This window comes from Anser brachyrhynchus (genome assembly GCF_964034855.1).
Source record: "Anser brachyrhynchus genome assembly, chromosome: 6".
Lineage (NCBI taxonomy): Eukaryota > Metazoa > Chordata > Aves > Anseriformes > Anatidae > Anser > Anser brachyrhynchus.
Genome location: NC_137700.1, coordinates 25,378,057 through 25,397,578, shown reverse-complemented (window position 1 = coordinate 25,397,578; position 19,522 = coordinate 25,378,057). Strand labels below are relative to the sequence as shown.

At 42.5% G+C, this 19,522-nt stretch overlaps 1 protein-coding gene across 2 annotated transcripts in view; it reads left to right on the top strand.

Moving 5' to 3' along the window:
- The window catches only part of ALOX5 (arachidonate 5-lipoxygenase), a 31,156-nt gene that overhangs the window by 5,187 nt on the left and 6,447 nt on the right, over nt 1–19,522 (top strand). For both annotated transcript variants that reach the window (XM_080597137.1, XM_080597138.1), the window contains exons 2-11: nt 3,265–3,463; nt 5,273–5,354; nt 7,227–7,349; nt 9,330–9,436; nt 12,546–12,718; nt 13,461–13,607; nt 13,705–13,908; nt 14,137–14,223; nt 14,617–14,795; nt 18,667–18,788. In XM_080597137.1, coding sequence (XP_080453263.1) covers nt 3,265–3,463; nt 5,273–5,354; nt 7,227–7,349; nt 9,330–9,436; nt 12,546–12,718; nt 13,461–13,607; nt 13,705–13,908; nt 14,137–14,223; nt 14,617–14,795; nt 18,667–18,788 — 1,423 coding nt within the window. The remainder of the gene's footprint in view (nt 1–3,264; nt 3,464–5,272; nt 5,355–7,226; nt 7,350–9,329; nt 9,437–12,545; nt 12,719–13,460; nt 13,608–13,704; nt 13,909–14,136; nt 14,224–14,616; nt 14,796–18,666; nt 18,789–19,522) is intronic.

Here is a 19,522-nt window from a genome sequence, read left to right as displayed (position 1 = left end):
TATTTGCAATCTCCATTTGTGGGAGGAAGGCATATCCATCCATGTAGCCAGGAGCACAGGTCCTGCAGTCACAGATCACCATAGTGGTGGCTCAAGTCACTGTTATGGTGATTTCTGAGAAAAGCTGCTTAACTTTTTTCAGTCTCCACATCTGGTTCAAAATCTTGAATCATCAAGAGAATGGATTTACCTGTACACATTATGCTTCTAGCTGGTCTGGGACAGTGTGTGTGAGAGGGGTGAAAGGGCTCAAGATCCAGCAACATAAGCTTTCAAAAATGTTTACAACTAGTGTATTTATTAGCTCTACGAAAAGAGCTGTTTCTGTTCTGCTTGGATATGCAAGAAGAAAGAGAGGCATCATTTTAATATGCCGGCTGAAATCTTAGCTCTGTGATTTTCATCTCTCAGCTCCAGTCCTGGCAGGCAGATGCTGTCATTCCAGGCTTGCCAAGGACTGCCATGCTGTTTGTGAAGCACAGTTCCCCCATTTGCTATCACCTTGTTTGTATGGGTACACTGTTAACAAAAACATTGCAAATTTTGATTTAAGACATGATAAGCCTGCTTTTAAAAGGAACTGTTTGATGTCTTTAGCTTTAGTAGGAAAGGGGAAATATAGCTCAAACTGATATTAGTCTGTTAAGTTTCAGCATATCAAAATACGTGATGCCAATACTGATTTTAAATATTGGAGTTTAAAGTGAAATTAGGCTGCTTGTTAGAAGAAATTCCAATATCTTTGTTGGTGTGAAACAACTTCATAAGAGTTGTAGTGTAGCAATCTGGCTTGAACAGTTTCGAAGCATATTGAAGAACATCTTTTGGGGAAGACAGACAGACAATCTTTCACTGTCTGCAGCTTGGACTTCAAAGCCTAGAGGGTTTGGTTGTTTATTTTTCTCTCACTTTTGTGAGTCAATTAGATGCAATGAACTTTATGAAAGCTGGTAATTTCATGTAGCAAGTTGTGAGAGAACTGAAGTCTGTCATCCCAAATTTTTGGTGGACAGGTAGATGTCTTTATCCTGAAGTGATTATCACAGATAGTAATTCATGCACAGCTCACAGAAAAGGGTATTTGGCATCAGTAATGTGGGAAACTTGGGTTGAAATGAGAAAGAGAAGGATACTGAGGGGTCCTTCTTAGCATGTGTGTTCTTCTAACTGTATGGGTGCTATGAATCTTATTTTTGTAAGAGTTGAAATAACAGGTGCCGGAGACATTTATAAATTACTTTTTTTTTTTTTTCCCTGTCTGGAATTTAAACTTGCTTCACATTTCAGTTTTGGTCCTTATGTGAAATAGCTGCTTTTTTTTTTAAGCAAATAAGACAGTAATAGTGGGTATATATCAAATGCCTGCCAGGAGAGGGCTTAGAAAGTCCTCCTGAAAGGAACAAGCAGAGCATGGTGTCTAGGCAAGGAGCCAAATGACAAAGCACATGCAGGCAGGTGAGTGCCTACAAGACTCTGCAGCTTATAGAGGAAGAGTGCTTCACCCTTTCAATATCAGCAACTGATTTGTTTCTAAGATTATTGTCCGCATTTAGAAAAAACATGACAGAATGCAGTCTCCACTTGTAACCACATTGTGCTTAGCAGATCATCTGTGCAGAGCGGGGTTTGGCTGCTGCTCTCCTGACTGCTGTAGCAAATTCAGCAAAACTACAATGCAAACTACAATGAGCACTTGGCTGCTCCTATTTGCCCTGAGCTGTTTATGCTGTTGGAAAGTGAGAGTCAGTTTTCATTCTCCAGAACTGCCTAGCACCATGCCTTTCCTTACTGGTCATACTGGAAACGATTACTCATTTCTTTCTGTTCTGGTAGTTCAAGTGCCACCAAAACTACAGTTTGCTCGGTGTTGTCCCGGCATGCAGTAAGAGACTGCATGCATCTCATGAGTGGACTGAAGCAGCTGTCTTTGGGGTAAGAGTCCACCATCCTAAATACACTAGCCCATTTAGTGAGGTGCTTAATCCTCATTCATCACAGCCATTGCTCTGGGTTGGAGGTGCTTAGCACGGGCAAGAAGTGCTGAGGGGAGCAGCACGTTCACAGCCAGCTTTCTCCCAGGCCTGGCCATGCTGCAACACTGAAAGCAGCGTTGTGGGAAAGAGGATTTTCACAGTAAACTGGTGCCTGACCTTGGTGGCCAGAGGTATCTTGTTCTGTCTGGGTGACTACATCTACGTGGTCCTCAGTTCAGCCACTCATCACACCTCAGTAGCTAGAGCACTTGGCTACTTAGGTTTGCTATTGCACATGGCCAGAAATACACACTTCCTGGCAAGGCCGAGCAAGGTTTCTTGCCTTTCCTGGCAAGGTCTACAGGGACAGGCCCAAGGTTTCTGGGGCCTGTCCCCGTAGGCGGCTGGTGAGGACACAGCTGAAGGGGGAGGTGTGTGTGGCCCAAGCCATCAGTACCCACTCGGTGGAAAGCTCCTGTGACCCTTAGCATGGGAAAGGACTAACCAGACTAGCTACTGTGCCACTCTGAGGTCTCTCCTCATTGTGGGAGTTGAGCCTTTGAGCTAACTCTAAACTAAGGAAGGAACTAAGCCATGTTTCCACATGCTGACTTGTTTTCTGTGAAAGACTGAGTGCCTGAAGATGCTGAAGTACCTACAGAGCTAGATGGGGTTCTTGCGAACCTTGCTTTCAGTTAGCTGCTTACATTCCTTTGTGAATCTGAGTGATAAAGACAAAAAATGCATCATTGTCCTCATTTTTAAAATGGAGAACTGAAGCAGATCAGCCACAACAAGCATGAGGCAAAGGGAATTCAGGTGATCTGTATGCTGTCCTGAGTCTGAAGACTGTCTGAATAATACACAATGATCTTTTGATTCTTAATTCAGTGTGTTGATCTCATGGTCATCCTTCCAGTCCAGTTGCATGAATAGGCTTGCCCAACCAATCTCTCTTTTGGTTATTGCTAGGGCAGTAGCAAAAGCTTTCATGGTCTGTAGATTTTTCTCAGACTTGCAAATGTTTCAAGGAGTAATACCATTTTTGCTTTGCATACAAAATGTTTCTTCATTTCTCGAGTGCTCTACATGTTCTTGTTTGTTCTTTTATTCATCTTACTGTTGCATTGCAATCCCATAATGGTCCTTCCTTTTCTCAACCAGTGGAAGTGAGAAAGTTTTGCTGTACCCATGCCATACCGGGCCACCGGGAAGGCCAGGTATGCTGGTGTAGTGCTGGTTGTGCTCCCTATGTATGCAGTGGACCATTGACTGTATTTCTGCTCTGTAGGTTGACTCCTATGATGTGACAGTGGAAGAAGACCTTGGAGAAATTCAACTAATAAAAATTGAGAAACGAAAATATTGGTACCAAGATGATTGGTACCTTAAGTATGTCACTGTAAAAACACCACTGGGTGATTATCTGGAATTTCCATGTTACCGTTGGATTACAGATGAAAAAGAGATTGTCCTTCGAGATGGAAGAGGTGAGCACCTTAAGAAACCAGATTTCCTGTGGAGTTCCCAGAATTCTCCCACCTCTCCTTCCTTTTTCCTGATGTACATCCCAGTCTTCTCTGTCATGTGGAGAACCAGTGCCAGAACCCTTCTGCATCCAAGGGAACGGGCTGTCCCTGCTGACTAGGACCACTTTCTTTGTCAGGCTGGACACTGGCAGTTGAGTTGGATGTTTTGGGAAACACATGCAAGGGAGTGCTCTTTCCCTTGCTTAGTATGCTGGTCTTGAAATTGAAGGCTGACCCTAATGCCAAATTTTTGTCTGTTCCACATCTCCATAGCCCTCTTGAGCTAATATAATTAATGTCCCATCTTTGTTTCATGCTAAGCCCGTAAATGGCCCATGATTAGTTGATTGGAAATTGCCTCATTTTCTTGAGAGTAAAATAAAATCTCAAAGTAGGTTGCTCAGCAGGTGAAACAACATGAAACAACAGCTCCGCTTTTGGCCCCTTCTCTTTGCATGTTATCAAGTCCAGGAGAAAGCAGGGTGAGATAGATATGTCTGCTGTGAGTAGCGGAGACCAACTGAGAGAAGTGTTACGGCACTTCTGTTCTCTGTTCAAAGTAGCCTACTGGTCCTGAAATTTGTGTTTTAACAGTCTTCAATTACCCACTTACTGTGATCAGGGTTGGGGCAGGTGTTTTTCACCAGTGTTTCCTTGTTCCCCTCTGTGTTTTCCTAGTATTGGTAGTTGTAGAGGTCTGCAGCATGAATGCCTGAAAACAGATGACAATATATGAAGTGATAGAAATAAATGCTCGTCTCCCCATTAATCTGTTGGCTTCCTGGTTAGACATGCTGCATGCTGAAGAAATGTATGTTTAAAGCCTTTTGTCATGTCATGACAACTATGTGTCAGTTTCCTTAGTTTTGGTCTTCAGAGGGGACTTTTCATGCTTAATAGTTTGATTTGTAACAACTGCAACCTTTCCATAAAAAAACAGCTTTTCATGGCATTCAGAGTACGGTGAAGTAGAGGACAAAATCAAGTGAAACCCTGTTGGTAACTTAAACGTAACCACCTGGAAATTGTTAGCCATATATGTTAACAGTTGTATTACCTTTGAAGTGTCCAACCCCAAATAGGTATTTCGATGGAACTCCTACGGGCTTTATCTGCCTTTCCATTTGCATATGTAAAGTAAGCCATATACCTTGCCCTTTCTCCTGATCACTAAGGAAGTCTCTGTGTTATTTAGTGGTATAGTGAATATGCAGCCAGAAGAGCAAGCTGTCAGGGAATGAAGCCCCCCTGGTTTTCTTTCTGTTTTCATGATACAAAAATGTGCTCATTGCACAAGGAGAGTGCAGTGTAAGGTGAGAGGGTAGGACATGTTTCCCAGTGTTATATTTTAACTTAGAAGATTTGCTGGAATAATTGTGGTTGTGATTTCTTTGATCAGTGAAAACACCCTTAGATGCTGAAATATAAAATTAATTCCAATGATCCTATTCAGACCATATAACACCAGATAAGTGCAGCAAGTGTCTATGTTAGGAATCCAGGTTTTATATAGAGTTAAGACAGATGTTCTTAGCTTATCCGAATTTCCTATGGGAGGCACCAAGTTAGGAGATTATCTCCTTCCACAGACTTTCTAGGGACCTGCATTTCTACTTGAGGTATTCAATTGGATCATGTGAGCATTTCCCACAGAAACTTTGTAAAGGTATAGGTCAGAAGTTTGAAGGTTTGGAAACATTGCTGTCCTCCTCAAGACCTGTGTGGGGATAGAGAAACCTCATAACCCTGTCTTTTTTCCCTGGTTCACAGCAAAGCTCCCCCGGGATGACAAGACCCAGATTCTCAAGCAGCACAGACGCAAAGAGCTCGAGAACCGTCAAAAAACATATCGGTGAGTCTCTCATAGCTCCCCAGAAAGTCCAGGCCCTGTTCTCATCAGGTGTCAGGGGCTGGCAGAATATATTCAGATCATCATATTCCTCTAAATACTGAATTGCTGGGTAAAAAAAAAAAAAAAAGTAAGTTCACATGTTGGCCATTTATGCTCTTTTACTTTAGATGGAATTCATGTAAATAATGGCCATGCTGCAGCAAGTGGCATTACGAGATACTTGAATCCCAGATAAGCCTGTCTGGAAGATTTAAGGTGGAATTCAGTGGTACAGTCTCTGCATGTGTACAGCCTCTGACCCACAGTTGTTCTTTCAAGAATGGTCAAAGACAGATTTAATTTTAATTTTGCAAGTAGTACTCCAGTTTTGGAACGTCATCTAAGCTTGTCATCTCTTAGCAGAACTTCCTTGGCTGCTCTAGCAAGTTAGTTTTAATTGCTTCTTGCACAAGGTGCAGTGGAAGATCTGGCCCTGTTTGAGTGGTCTGGAATGGGCCATCAAAACACAGTTGTATGACCCACCTCTATACTGTCATGGACCTTTGTTCCTAATCAAGAGAAGGTCACAACAGGAAAATGCTATCTTTTATCAGTGGGTAATTCCAGAAGACATGCATTTCCTTTCTGTAGAAACATACTCTCTGTTAAAAGAACAAAAGTTTCTCTCACTTGCCCCTCCTTATCAGTAGAGAAGAATAACAGTGGGTCCATTCAGAACTGCTGGATTGAGGTTTGGCATATGTGTTGTTGATATCATTTGACTAAGAAAAGATCTTGAATACAAATGATGGGAAACAGAGCAGAGGAAAAGCTAGATCAAAAAATGGGTGGCACAAAAATTTATTTATATATGCAAAAAGGAAGGCAAAACCACTTTTAGTTCCAGGAAAATAGCAATTTGCAGTTCATGTGCATTAACTGACAGTGCCCAATGCAGTCTATGTGCAGCAGGAAATTTGGAAATACCATTGAAACCTTCTTTACAAATTGCCCGCTTTCTTTTGAAGTAAAAATGGGGCACAGTGCAAGATCCTACATTGCAGAAGATGGGTGCTATGAAGGTGAGTCTCTTCTGAGGAGTTGAGGCAAGACTGTGTGTGTCTCTGGCAGAGTCGCCTTTTGGAGGAAACTAAATACATGTCTGAGTACTTTTAGCTGCTAGTCATTTCACAGTATTTTTTGCAAATTTAGAGCAGATAATATTGCTGCTCAGTGACTTCTGCAATGCCAGTTGGGTAAAGCATTATTTTTATCTTATGGAGGTAGCTGTCTGAGCATGCCTTTGGTCACCAGAGACTTGTGGTGCAAGTTAGTTACAACTCCTGTGTGTTTCTGTGTCTGTCTTTCTGTGTCTTTCCACTACGCAGATACAATTAACAAAACATTATCGAGTCACTGCTTACTCCAAATCTCAGGTTATTTGTTTCACCCTGCTCCACCTGTATTTCAGTTCTGCAAAACTGTAGCACCAAGAATTAGGATAATGTGATCAAACCGTGGGCATTACACAGCCATCTTTCTCTCTACCGCCTCCGCTCCCAGTAAATTTGTAGCTACTGCCAATTTCAGCCAAATGTGACAGGTGTTTGGAAATATATAACATATATATATACATATAACATATATAAATATATAACAGATACTTCAGGTTTTGTGAAGGTAGGTGGCCAAGTAGATGGCTTCTATTGTACTTCAGGTTTCTGTAGGTTACTGGTAGGTATTAATGTAGTGTAAGTCACTATTTTTGTCCCAAATGAGTCTGCAGCAAGTTTTCTTTATAGCTGAGTCACAGAAGCAGTGCAGGTGAATGAATGATACAGCTCTTGTGCTGGTAACGTTAAGTAGTTAATTCAATCTCTCCTGTTTTCTCAGCTGGAAGGAGTGGCATCCTGGCTTTCCACTGAGCATTGATGCCCATTCTCACAGTGAACTGCCCCGTGACATCCAGTTTGACAATGAGAAAGGAATTGACTTCGTCCTGAACTACTCTAAAGCGTAAGTGTTTGTGGAATTTTGCAAAAAAATTTTTTTATTTTTTTTTTTTAGTGCAGGGTAAGGACGTGTTCACCTTTTATGTTTCATTGAATCTCAACATTTGATTGTTTTCTCCCAGCTGGACCTGCAGTCAAACAAAGTAGGAAAAAAATGAAGGAAAAAATGTCTTGTTTTAAATCCATATTTTAAGCTTTTCACACTTGGAACTGGCTACACCTCTGCATCCTTGCTAGACTGTTTTGGTTGTAGAGAGGAGGCTCTGATGAAAGGCACAGGAAGAAGAATTATTGTCATGTGCTACCTTAGGCATCTGACTTAGTGCTCAGTGTCACCCACTGAAGATACTCTCTCCTCTGGCTATTTGGGAAAATTAGGCCTTTCAGTCAGATAGCAAAAGATGGTATCAGGGTGCCCTTGACACCCTGCTGAAGAAAAGCTATTCCCAGCAGCTCCTCACTGAAGTGATGGTAGGTGCGGTTAGCTGCATTGGAGTGTGTTCTGCCTGTGGCAATAAAGTCACTGCCCACCCACTTGCACTTCTCATGTCATTGAAAAAACAGAGTCCGAGCTGTTGGGTGAGCCTGAAAAATTCTGATGAGTTCTTTGAAATAATACAGGGTTAATGAGGAAAATAGGAACCCTCTGGCCTGTGAGTCCACTTCAGAGCTGTCTCACAAGGCCAAGCTGCATCGTGCTGTATCAAATGGTGAGACAGTCTGAGATGAGACCAGGCTGCTCTAAGATCACCCACTATTTCTACATCTGTGATTCTGATAACATGCTGGTCCCTCCATATTTTGGAAAGATGTGCCTCCCAGGAGATCAGATGGGGGTTTTGTCATCAAGCGTAGTTCGATAAGAGAAGTAGGGAGCTTAGCAGCCCATCTAGCCATCCTTTCCTACCAGTCTGCAATATATTGTCAGAGATCCTGACTCACAGCCAAGTAAAACTTGCAGAATGTTTAACAGAGTGCAGGGACTTTTGTTGTTGTTGTTGTCTTTGGCTGTAAGGGCACATCGCTGTGAAATAGAAAACTGAAGCTTTATTGCAGATAGCCAGCTGTTCTGGAGAACCGGTGTGACACAAAAGACATTTTTCCAAGGAACAGCAATGTACTTGCCTGGCATGTTGGGTTGAAAATCTACGCTTACGTTTTTGGCTGGTTAGACTGAAAAGCTCTGGGGAATTAGTTTGATAGCTCCTATCTAGCTACCCTGTTGTGTTCTGGGAACTTGGGATAGCTATCTGCACAACTGAGGTGAAGGCATGAGGTCTTCCTTTAGGTTGGATGCAATAGGAAGGAAGACACCTGAGGCGTGTTTGAAAACCCAAAGGCAGGCACAGTGTAACAGTGGACAGGGTACAAACTTAAGGAAAAATATGAGAGTTGTGAGAGTTATATGGGACTTGGGAATAGTGGAAGAAAGGAAGGAAAGTTCTGTTTCTTGAGACATGCAAAACTGAACTTAGAAAGAAGAAGATATGGCTGGGAGATTCCTTTGTCTCTTGCAGGGCTGGATCTTAAGATGCTGTTGGCAGCGTATAGTTCCTTAGATATGCAGGATTAATCATGTGTAGGTGGGGATAATCCTGAAGATTTAAGGTGCTTATGTGACCTACACTATCAGCAAGCAGAAACCCTCACTCAGGCTTTTTGCCCTCTTCGGCCATTTCTAATGCAGTTCGTTTTAATGTCCTTCAGTCTTAGTTTACTGTTTATAACTCCAGACTTCTGGAGTTGTTCGTCCCTCAAATTCTGTTTGGGAGGATTTCCTGTGACACTGTGGTCTTCCTTTGCTCTGTTATCTTCCCCACCCATCTTTGTACAGTGAATGTGCTTTTCTTTGCACATTTGAAGTGTTAGTGGAAAGCCAACCTTATTCTATATCCACTGTCATCTAATCAAAATAAGTCCTTTCTATTTAATAACAGCAAGTTTAGCATTTATGTAACAGTTCAGGACTTTGTTTTGTTTTTAGAATGGAGAATCTTTATATCAACCGGTTTATGCACATGTTCCAGTCCTCCTGGAGTGACTTCGCGGATTTTGAGAAGATCTTCGTGAGAATCAGCAATACAATCTCTGGTGGGTTTATCAGCATTTGCTTGTGTTTGCGTCGTCAAATGACTAATTTGTTGTTGTGAATATATCTGATTAGGATGGAAGTGGCTGATCTACACTTCTGCTCTCACATTATTTATCGTAAACAGCGTCTAATGTTAGACTGCTGATCATAGTAACAGCCTGCAAGACCAAAAGATGAAGTTACCATAGAATCATGGAACTGTTTGGGTTGGAAGGGACCTTAAAGGTCATCCAGTTTCAACCCCCCCGCCATGGGCAGAGACACCTCCCACTAGATCAGGTTGCCCAAAGCCCCATCCAACCTGGCCTTGAACACTTCCAGGGATGGGGCATCCACAACTTCTCTAATTTACAATGTCATACAAGCTAAAACTGCTGGGGATTGCTCAGTGATGTTCTCTGTCCTGAGTTATACTGGAGATCAAGTCAGTTGGGCATCATAGTCTCTTTTGGCTTTTAGAAACCTATTTTTCAGACATGTGCAAGTCCCATTGAACAAATTTTCAAATGTGTTTAGCATTTAAACCTAAAGATAGTTTAGTGGGGTTTTCAGAGCATATTAACTTATAAGGCCATTTTTGAAAGTTTGCTCACGTATCTCCCGCTTCAGTCATAAAAATACGTGAACAATCTGCTAAGAGCTCTGTTTGGAAATGTTCTCCACTAAAAGTTAGTGCTAGAATCAGCCCTCTGGCCTCTTGCATAGTCCAAATTAAAGTCTGTTGCCTAACATCCCAGCCATGTGCCTGGTCCTGGTTACACCGTTGCTAAAGCTCCCGGCTCCTCATTCCTGTTCTGGCATGGGGAGGTAACCATGCCTCAATTCTGCTGTAGCTCCCCTCTGTCAGTTCTTGTGGGCCATCTGTGCCAATTGTGAGGTGTAACTCAAATGCTTTTGGTGGTAAGTTGTTCCTAACAGGGGTCATTTTGACAGAACTTGTTTCAAGCATGAAAATGCATGCCATCAGTCCAGCAGGTCAGGGGAGAGGTTGCACAGAGCTGAGAATGACCTGGGAGCTGTAGCTTCTTTACCTGGTTCTGCTGCAGACAAAATAGGCCATCAGACCACAACCAGAGGAACCATAATTCTTACTGGAAATTAGTGCAAGTTAGTGCTTAAAAAGGCTTGCGGCATCTACCCAAAATGTTACCTCTCTTCAAAAATGTGTCAGAATTACTGGTGCGTACTGCATTAAATGTGGTGCTGCATTTACCGTTTCATGCTCGCATCTTCTTACTAGAAAAAAAAATAACACTGTAAGAGCCTGAGTTTCACTTTTGTATTCATGCTTATTTGGTTTCTGGAGTATCTTTGGTACTGCTAAAACTTCCACTGATGCAGTATTCAGATACAAAGAGAAAATTCTTCTTTTCTTTAATCTTTCTCAGTATGAAATCTTAGCAGTCATTTGAAAGCTGAGTAAAGGTATTGCAGACACAATGAGCTGGTGGTGTCACTTCTGTAAAGCAGGGCTGGAAAGCCTTTGATTTGTGAGCCAAACCCAACCTGATACTATGACTGGCGGTTATATTACTTGGTTTAATTTTACTGTGTTACTGGATATAATAGATACACAGATACTATTCAGCAGTTACTGTGTGGCTCCTCAAGTGCGTGTAAATGGCCTGTTCTGACTCTGCAAAAGAATATACTTTTCCCTCCTGCCCTGAAGTATTTCCTCTCTTCAGGCTGGCTAAAGACCAGTTAACAAAAATAGGAGGAATTTCTACGGTCTCAGGTATAAAATAAACCACACAAGGAGTCCAGAGCTATTAAAAGCTAATTACAGCAATTTGTTACATTTAATAAGATTGCTTCCTAAAGTACTTTTAACACAAGGCTTAGATATAATTTACATTTAATTTAATTGATAATATTTCCATGTCCATGAGGAATACTCCAATTTTGCAAGTTTTAAATTTTTAAGAATCAGTCTCAATTATATTAACGTAACCAAATATGATTATTTGCAAGCCCTACCCCGGCAGAAACAAGTTCAAGACATTTTTCAGTCATGCAGTTTCTGTCCAAGGAGATGAGTCATTTTTTACTCCCTATAGACTTCAGATACAGCTCCAAACTCACTGTGCAGTTGACAGAGATGATGTAAATATAAACTTTAAGTAAACTCAACTTTTCCTCCTCTGTTAGAAAAAAATGTGAGATTTTTTTTTTTTTAATTATCACTGCATTCCTCCAGGTCTCTCTTTTTCATCCTTTCACCTTTCCTGGAAAAACAAATTGAGTTCAGGAAAAGTTTTTCTGATTTTTTTTTTCTGAAAATTTTTTTGAATGAAAAATGAATTTTTTTTCCTGAAAACAGGCCATAGTGGGAAATGTTACTTGGTTAAGTCATTTGTTTTTCCCTTGAAGATACCGATGGAATTTTTAATATTAATCATGTTTTTTCTGACTTTGAAGTTGTAGGCTGAAGTGGCAATATATTAGGAAACTGAGAACTGCAAGTTTGGAAACATGCAGTATTACTACACATGTAATAGTAAGAAGATGGAGTACCTAAAACTACCATTTTATTCAGAAGAGTTGTTAATTTAGGTTTATATTAACAATTGAAAAATAAACAGGAAAAAAAAAAAAACAAACATTAAAACAGCCAATGAGGAGCCTTAGTGAGAAGCCCACAGCCAAAACCCTTCCCCAGGAAGCCCTCACCCAGCTCCAGCCAAGTGAACTGCTCCATCCGCTGCTGTTCTTTCCCTTCCCATGTTGAATATTTCCCTTCCCCTGCCAGTGTCATCAGTCTGTACAGCACACCCTGAGAATTTGAAGAGTGAGATTTAAAAATGCTGTGGAAGACCTGAGAAGGTGGTCTGCAGATGGAGAGAGTATTTTTCCTTGGAATGGAATATTTTACTCTTCATAGCTGCTGTATATGAAGAAACAAATTATTATCAATTCCATTCTAGTCAAAGAGAAAAGCAAAGATTGCATTGTCTAAGTGATTTAAAAAAAAAAAAATCCACTGTTGGAATTCCTTTCTTGCAACTTTCTTTAGTCAAAGTTGCAGTGGAGTATAACAAAAGGTGGGGAGGAAGGGAGAAATCCAAAATGCGCTGATATTGATGCTGCAGACTCATTTTCCTTTAGAATATGTGATGCAGCACTGGAAGGAAGATTTTATGTTTGGATACCAGTTCCTGAATGGGTGCAATCCCGTGCTGATCCGGAGATGCACAGAGATACCCAAGAAGTTGCCAGTGACTATGGATATGGTAGAATGCAGTCTGGAGAGGAACCTGACCCTGGAGGAGGAAGTAAAGGTGAGGCTCCAAGTGAGGTTGGACTCCATCTGCTCCTTATGTTCTCTAACATCCCAACCCTGTTCTAGCTGCTTTCAGCTACATCTCCTCTCTTCGGCTGCAGGCCAGGTTGCAGAGGTGTCACCAGGAGGTGAAGGGTCCTTTTCAGTGGCTTTGTCTAAAAGGTTAGGGAGCTTCAGAGGGACAAAACGTCCTACCTAGAATCATCTTAACCTCTGTCACCTGCAGAGCTGAACTAACCTTCTGAAGAAGGGTTGGCAGGGATGGTGTCTTCCTTTTGTCTGTACAATCAGCATGGGGGATGAAACAGCACAAAATTTGTTTGCGCCTTAGTGTCACTGCATGAATACCAAATATATATCCACTCTTTGCTGAAAGGTTTGCCGTCAGGCTTAGTAGACACAAGTCAGGTAGTCTGTGTAAAGGTGCTTGCTGTGCCAGTGGCAAACATCACCCCTGGGCCACCATGAGCAAGGGTGGGCCTGCAGCCACTCGTAACTGCAGGGCACTAGCCAGCCTCTGGCCAAGACTTCCCAACTTTTGTTCTGAGCCTTGCGGCTTCTGCCTTTCTGCTTTTCTTTCTTATCCTCCCCGTGTGCTTTCTTTTTCCTTTCTCATCTGCCTTCCAGCTGCTGCCCTGCCCTATTTCTGTCCTTCCCACCAGGAACACTTTGCTGTGTTCTTTCCTCTTGCCCGTATCTGTTAAAACACATCAGGCTTTCTTTATTATTTTTTTTTCCAGCAAGGAAACATTTTCATTGTGGACTATGAACTGCTGGATGGTGTGGACGCCAATAAAACAGACCCATGCACAGTACAGTACTTGGCTGCACCCATCTGTTTGCTGTACAAGAATCTGGAGAATAAAATTGTACCCATTGCAATCCAGGTGGGCTTGCTGTCAGGGTCTTTAAAGGAGCACATTTCTTATTGTCTCATCTTAAATGTGGATGACTTCGGTTTTGTATTCTTTTCATGTCTTTCAGCTTGGTCAAAAGCCTGGGCCAGAAAATCCCATATTCCTTCCTTCAGATGCCACGTATGACTGGCTGCTGGCCAAAATTTGGGTTCGCTCATCTGATTTCCACATCCACCAGACAGTGACCCATCTGTTACGGACACATTTAGTCTCAGAGGTGTTCAGCATAGCTATGTTCCGGCAGCTGCCTGCTGTGCATCCCCTCTTCAAGGTTGGTTCTTGCATGAGGGATATGTGGAGGTCAGGGAGGTTTTCACATTACCTTTAACAAACCAAAAGTTAAGTCCTGGTAATTGCTCGGTTGAGATGATTCAACTAGCTGCCTTGCAAGGCAGCATACAGCTAGCTGCTGTCATCCAGGACATCAAACTCTATACATGGTTGCTGTTAAATTCAGTCAGAGAATTTGCTTTCTTTCATTGTTCATCCCATTTTACAGCTCTTGGTGCCACACATGCGGTTCACAATAGCCATCAATACCAAAGCCCGAGAACAGCTTATTTGTGAATGTGGCCTTTTTGACAAGGTAAGTAATCCCCTTTGCATATTTTCATTATTCTTCATAGTACCCTATGTGTTTCAACTCTCTAACCATCACATACCACGTTGTTTCTTGACCTTTCTACTAAAAGGGAAACATAACCAGCATCATCTGAGACACAGAGATAGTGAATTCATTTCCTGTTGTGCTGAAGATGGTATCTTTCACCTCAGAGTCACCAGTTCAGAACTGTGTGAAATCTCCATGTCCAAACCTGGAACTCTGCAGTTTGGTGCTTTTTGTGTGTGGAGATGTGCTTTTCTGCTGGTAAAAACAGACTCACCAACATGTTGACTGCCATCTCCTGGGGATTTGGAAAGCCAATCTCAACATGAAGAAAACATTATCTATGTTCATGTCTTGCCATTCTTCCTGCAGGCAAATGCTACAGGTGGAGGAGGACATGTACAAATGGTTCAGAAAGCAATGAAGGATCTGACTTACAGCTCACTCTGCTTCCCTGATGAGATCAAAGCTAAAGGGATGGACAGCAAAGAGGATATCCCCTACTACTATTACCGGGATGATGGCATTAAAGTCTGGGAGGCTATAAAGAGGTAAGAGATTGTAGTTCTGAAAAGAGCCAATAAAGTCACTGTCCCACAGGGACAACTCTGTTTTCTCACTGCACGCTTTGCTCTTCATCACAGCCTTGTGAACATGGCACCAGCATGTCTTGGTAATGCCTGCACTGAGCAGTAAGGGTGCAACAGGAGATCAGTAGGTCATACTAGCTGCTGCCTTGCACTCCTCTCTGGTGCATTTGATTTGAGCGTTTTCTTTGGAATAGATGTGTAATGCTATCTTGTGTAATGCACATCTTATGTGTCTGCTGTACATGTGGATTGTAACTTGTCTGTGGTGGTTCTTCCCTTCAGGTTTTGATTCCTCAGGTATAGACCTTTGCTAGGAAACACCAGTTTGTCCTTTCACATGACCCACAGAGTCGTTAACACATCAGTGCCCACATCGCCACTGCTCACATACAACCTCACAGGCCAAAGGCTGTCACCATCCCTCCCTTTTCTGTTCTTGAGTGACATGCTGGTACCACCACTCCACACTGAATTTGGTCATCAGGAACTGTGCATGGTTGGAAAAGAGTGTGTTGACTCAATCCTGCCATAGCAGAGCTGGGAGGACCTGCAAACACAGTGTGCCTTCCCTCACAGACAGACGTCTGTCCCCTGAGGAAGTGGAGAGGCAAAACCAGCAGTATGTCAAACAGTAGCAGTGGCGTGGCAGCAACAAGACCAAACCACAAAGTGAGCAGTGTGGTTTTGGAAAGTTTGGGGCTGATGGTACAGAGTCCGGAGGGGAAAAATGAGAAATTCAAAGAGTTAGCATTGTTTAAGTCTAGAGGAGAGAAGATTGAGGGAGAACTATTCAGAAGGGTTAAATGTTTCCAGAAAGAATTTTTCCCTGTGTCTGTAGTGGAAAAGAAATTAAAGGCTAAAATTACAACAAAGATGATGTTGGCTAGACTTTGGACAAATCACTGTTTGATTGAGAGGAGCACTGGAAGAGCTCATCTGGAGAGCCTGTGAAGTCCTCAAATGTGGGGGCTTCCAATACCATTTTAAATAAATAATTTGGAGGAGTGGTGTAGGTAAAGATGATCCTGCACCAGGGCACGGAATAAATGACATCGCATGGGGTGTTGTGAACCCATCTCGAAAAACACTTATTAGTTCACAGCTCCTGCTGGGTTTCCTATTCAGTGTTTGCTGCTTCTCTCAGATTTACTTTTGTGAGGCACAGCTGAGCAACTGACTAACAGTCTCTTACCTGCAAAGTACAGTCTGCCTTCTGCCTAATTTTGAGCTTGGACTGTGATGGAGTCTGACAGCCATACCTGTAGCTTACCTCTCATCTGAAGAAAAAATATATAATGAAGCACACACTCCTGAAAGACTTTTTATTCCTGCTCTTTTCAGCCCTGTTTTCTTGTATTCTGTATTTCAGAAGCCCTGAAATAGGAATTCTATGGGATTTAACAGGGTTTAGTGAGTTGGAGTTTTGCCTTGCAAAGGGAATTTAACTAGTATTTTTTTTAGCTGTGCACAAGCCAGGAGAAAACCCAGTGGTCTGTCTGAGCTAACCACATGAGCTCATCAGGGTTCTTGTGGAAGCGGAAATGTAAGTGTGGCTTGCATGAGAGAGTTGTGTTTTGAAACCCAGTAGACTATCCATTAACCAATTTGAACAACTTTCTTAAAATGCCTTAAAATTGCAAGACCCAGGTTTTGCCAGGAAGGGCAGCAATTCTGAATCTGGAGAGGTCCTGCAAGGCTGCCATACAAACATAGCTCCTTTTTGGAACTGAAATCCTGAATCAGAATGGACTGCTCCTTTTTTTTTTTTTTAAAGTTATTCTTCAATGGCATTTCATTTAACAAACAATGTATTTTTGCACCATATATGTTGCTTGCTAAGTATGCAGCTGTTTCTGATCCTGTGGCCTTTGAAAAGCATGTTCAGTAAAAACCAGATCATTTGTGCACACGAAGTAGAGTGTTGGTTATATCTTTGCCTCATATGCTTTTTCTGTGTATTGGCAAGGTGTTATCTTGTGATATTTCCTGCAATTGTTAAGTGCCCATTTGAGAGAAAAGGAAATTATAACTTTTCTGTGGTTGTTTTCTTGATGTAGTTTCCCTGCCTGTGTGTGTTTGTTCCTGCCCCTCTTCTCTTTCCTGTGTTTTCTTGTGCTAACTGAGATATGATGCCTTTTCAAATACCAGATAGTGCTTAGCTCAATTTAGTTTGATTGTTTGTATGATTTAATTTAGCTGGAGGAAGGTATTACTCTGCCTCAGACATGATTGAGAGATTCTTCATAAGTATTTGGTTTATAAATGGTGTGAGTAGTGCCCTTTAGAGTGCATGATGTCCGGACCCCTGAATCCACAGTCATGCATCTAGTCACCACAAATCTGCCTGAGCAGTGCCCTTTAGAGTGTGTGATGCCCTTGAAGACACTCTGAAGGGGTGTCAGTCTCCACTCTTTTGATTAAATAACTTCTGTCTCCACCATTGTTTCATAGGAGGTAGGTGGCTTAGGCTTAAGAAAACTGATAAGTGTGTCCCTCTAGAAAAACTGAAGGTCAGGCAGCAAATTTTTAAATCTCTGATAGTCAGCTTTTTTTTTTCTGATCTAACTGCAGATCTTGGCAAAAATATTCCATCCCAAAGACCTTATCTACACTTCATATCCTAATTTCTGTTTGCATGGAAAGAGGGCTAAAATGTTGCTGCTGTGTAAGAGAAGGATTACCTTCTGTAATCATTTGGCACAGGTGCTAGGTGACGGAGGTAGAGGTCAGGCAGGGCAGCTTTATCTCTGCATGTTGCAGGATTTTTCTTTTTATTTGGTTTCCAATGGAAGCAAAAATTACTAAAATCCTTGCTGTTTGTGCAGTTATTTGTCTGTCTGCCTCCATAACAATTTTTGATTTGGTTGGCTAACAGAAACCACATACAGATTCGTGAAGGTCTCCAAATTACTATAAAGTGATGGCTTATTAGAGGAGAAGTCTGGATTAGATAACAATTCTTAATCCCGTCAGTAAGCTTCTGCAGTCAAATGTTTCACCCTATGGGTTGTTGTCAAAATATTTAGAAAGAGATTATAGGTACCTGCAGAGCTAACAGAATTTCTCAGCACAGCTCAGTTAATCATGAGACGCACATCTGCAGGAAACTGGTCTTTTCTATTTTCACTGCTTCCAGAACCGTTTCTGTTATCTTAGTGTTTTCAGAGCTTTTCTCCCTGAGATGAGTTAGCCTGGGCAGGCTGTATAGAAGGAGGGATTGTGAGAAGAGGAACTGAACAGCGAGGAGATGTCTGATGTGTGCTGTGGGCATGGGAAGAAGCTCTAGCCCCTGTTCTGTCCCCAACAGTAGTATCCTGGGCTGCCCTCACTTCAGAGTGTGCCACCTGGCTTTTGTGAGAAGTACATGTGGTAGGAGGAGATGAGCTGTCTGAACAGTATTCAGGAGCAGCTTTGGCACGTCCCACATAGAAGGGACAGTGCCCCTGTCGCAGTTTGGGAACCCCTGCTCTCAGTGCAAGAGCCACGTGTACGATGCACAGATGGAGTCTGTGCTAAGGGAAGGATATGGATGTGAGGAAGAGGTCTGGGCAGGAGCAAAGCTCAAGTAAGAGAGTAAGGAGCACAGGGAAGCACTGGGTCTGGTCAGGGGATGGAGTGTGGTCTAGAGTCTTTTTGGTGGAGCAGGAGTGATGCTGTAATTAGAATGATTGCACTCCCACTGCTTTTGGGAGCATGTTGAGCCCTGCTCTTCCCCCCCTTCTTCCTCATGCGGTGTCCGTCCTCTCTGCAAGCTCAGCAGAAGGCCTTTGGGAGTGGCAGGCTTTCTTTCCGCTTTTCGTTTCGTCTTGTTCATTTGTTCCTCTGTCCGCAGTTTTGCAGAGGATGTGATTCACATCTACTACGAGACCGACGAGGTGGTGTGTGAGGATGTGGAACTCCAGGCCTTCGTCAAGGACATTTACATGTACGGGATGAGGGGCATGAAGGCCGCAGGTAAAGTACCTGGCCAGGTCTGCAGCTTGTCAGGTCCCTAGTGACAGCGAGGCAGTGTGCACAGCACGTCTTGAACTGTTGGAGGGCCTCTCCCTTGGCCCAAAGACTCGCAGTTTTATGGGTGAGACCCTGGGTCATGCCCTCCTTCCCTCCCGTGGGAGACTACTCCTTCCTCTTCCGCAGATTCTCATCATATGTTTGGGCAACTCATGTAATCTCTCTTTACATGGGGGATTGGACCTTTGATCTTCTCTGTCGAGACTGTAAGCTTGTCAGGGGAGGGCCTGTCTTTATGTGTTGTTGGCACCACCAGACAGATAGTGATAGAAATCCCGGGGAGCAGTGACACCCCCTTGAATCCTGCCCTCCAAAGCTTGCATCAAATGACAAGTAAGAACCTCCCCAGAACTGCCAAGCTGCACTTCGCATTTATTTAGCATACTAGTCATGGTCAAGCTATTCTGCTCCCTTCAAGAGAAGGTACTCATAATTCGTTAGAAGTGTTTTCCTTTGCTCTGTCTCCTCTTGCTGCCTCTCATTTCTTGCAAACCATTACTTGACTGTAGGAGCTCTCACCTCTAATATGGTCCTGTTCTTCTACATAAGTTAATGCTCTCCAGCCTTTTCCTAAACATGTTATTTTCTTCCACCCATATATTTTTTCCAAGAGGGTCTTCAGGAGCTAATACATGTGGGTGGGGATTTTTTTGTACTGTCCTGACTGATTTAAATCT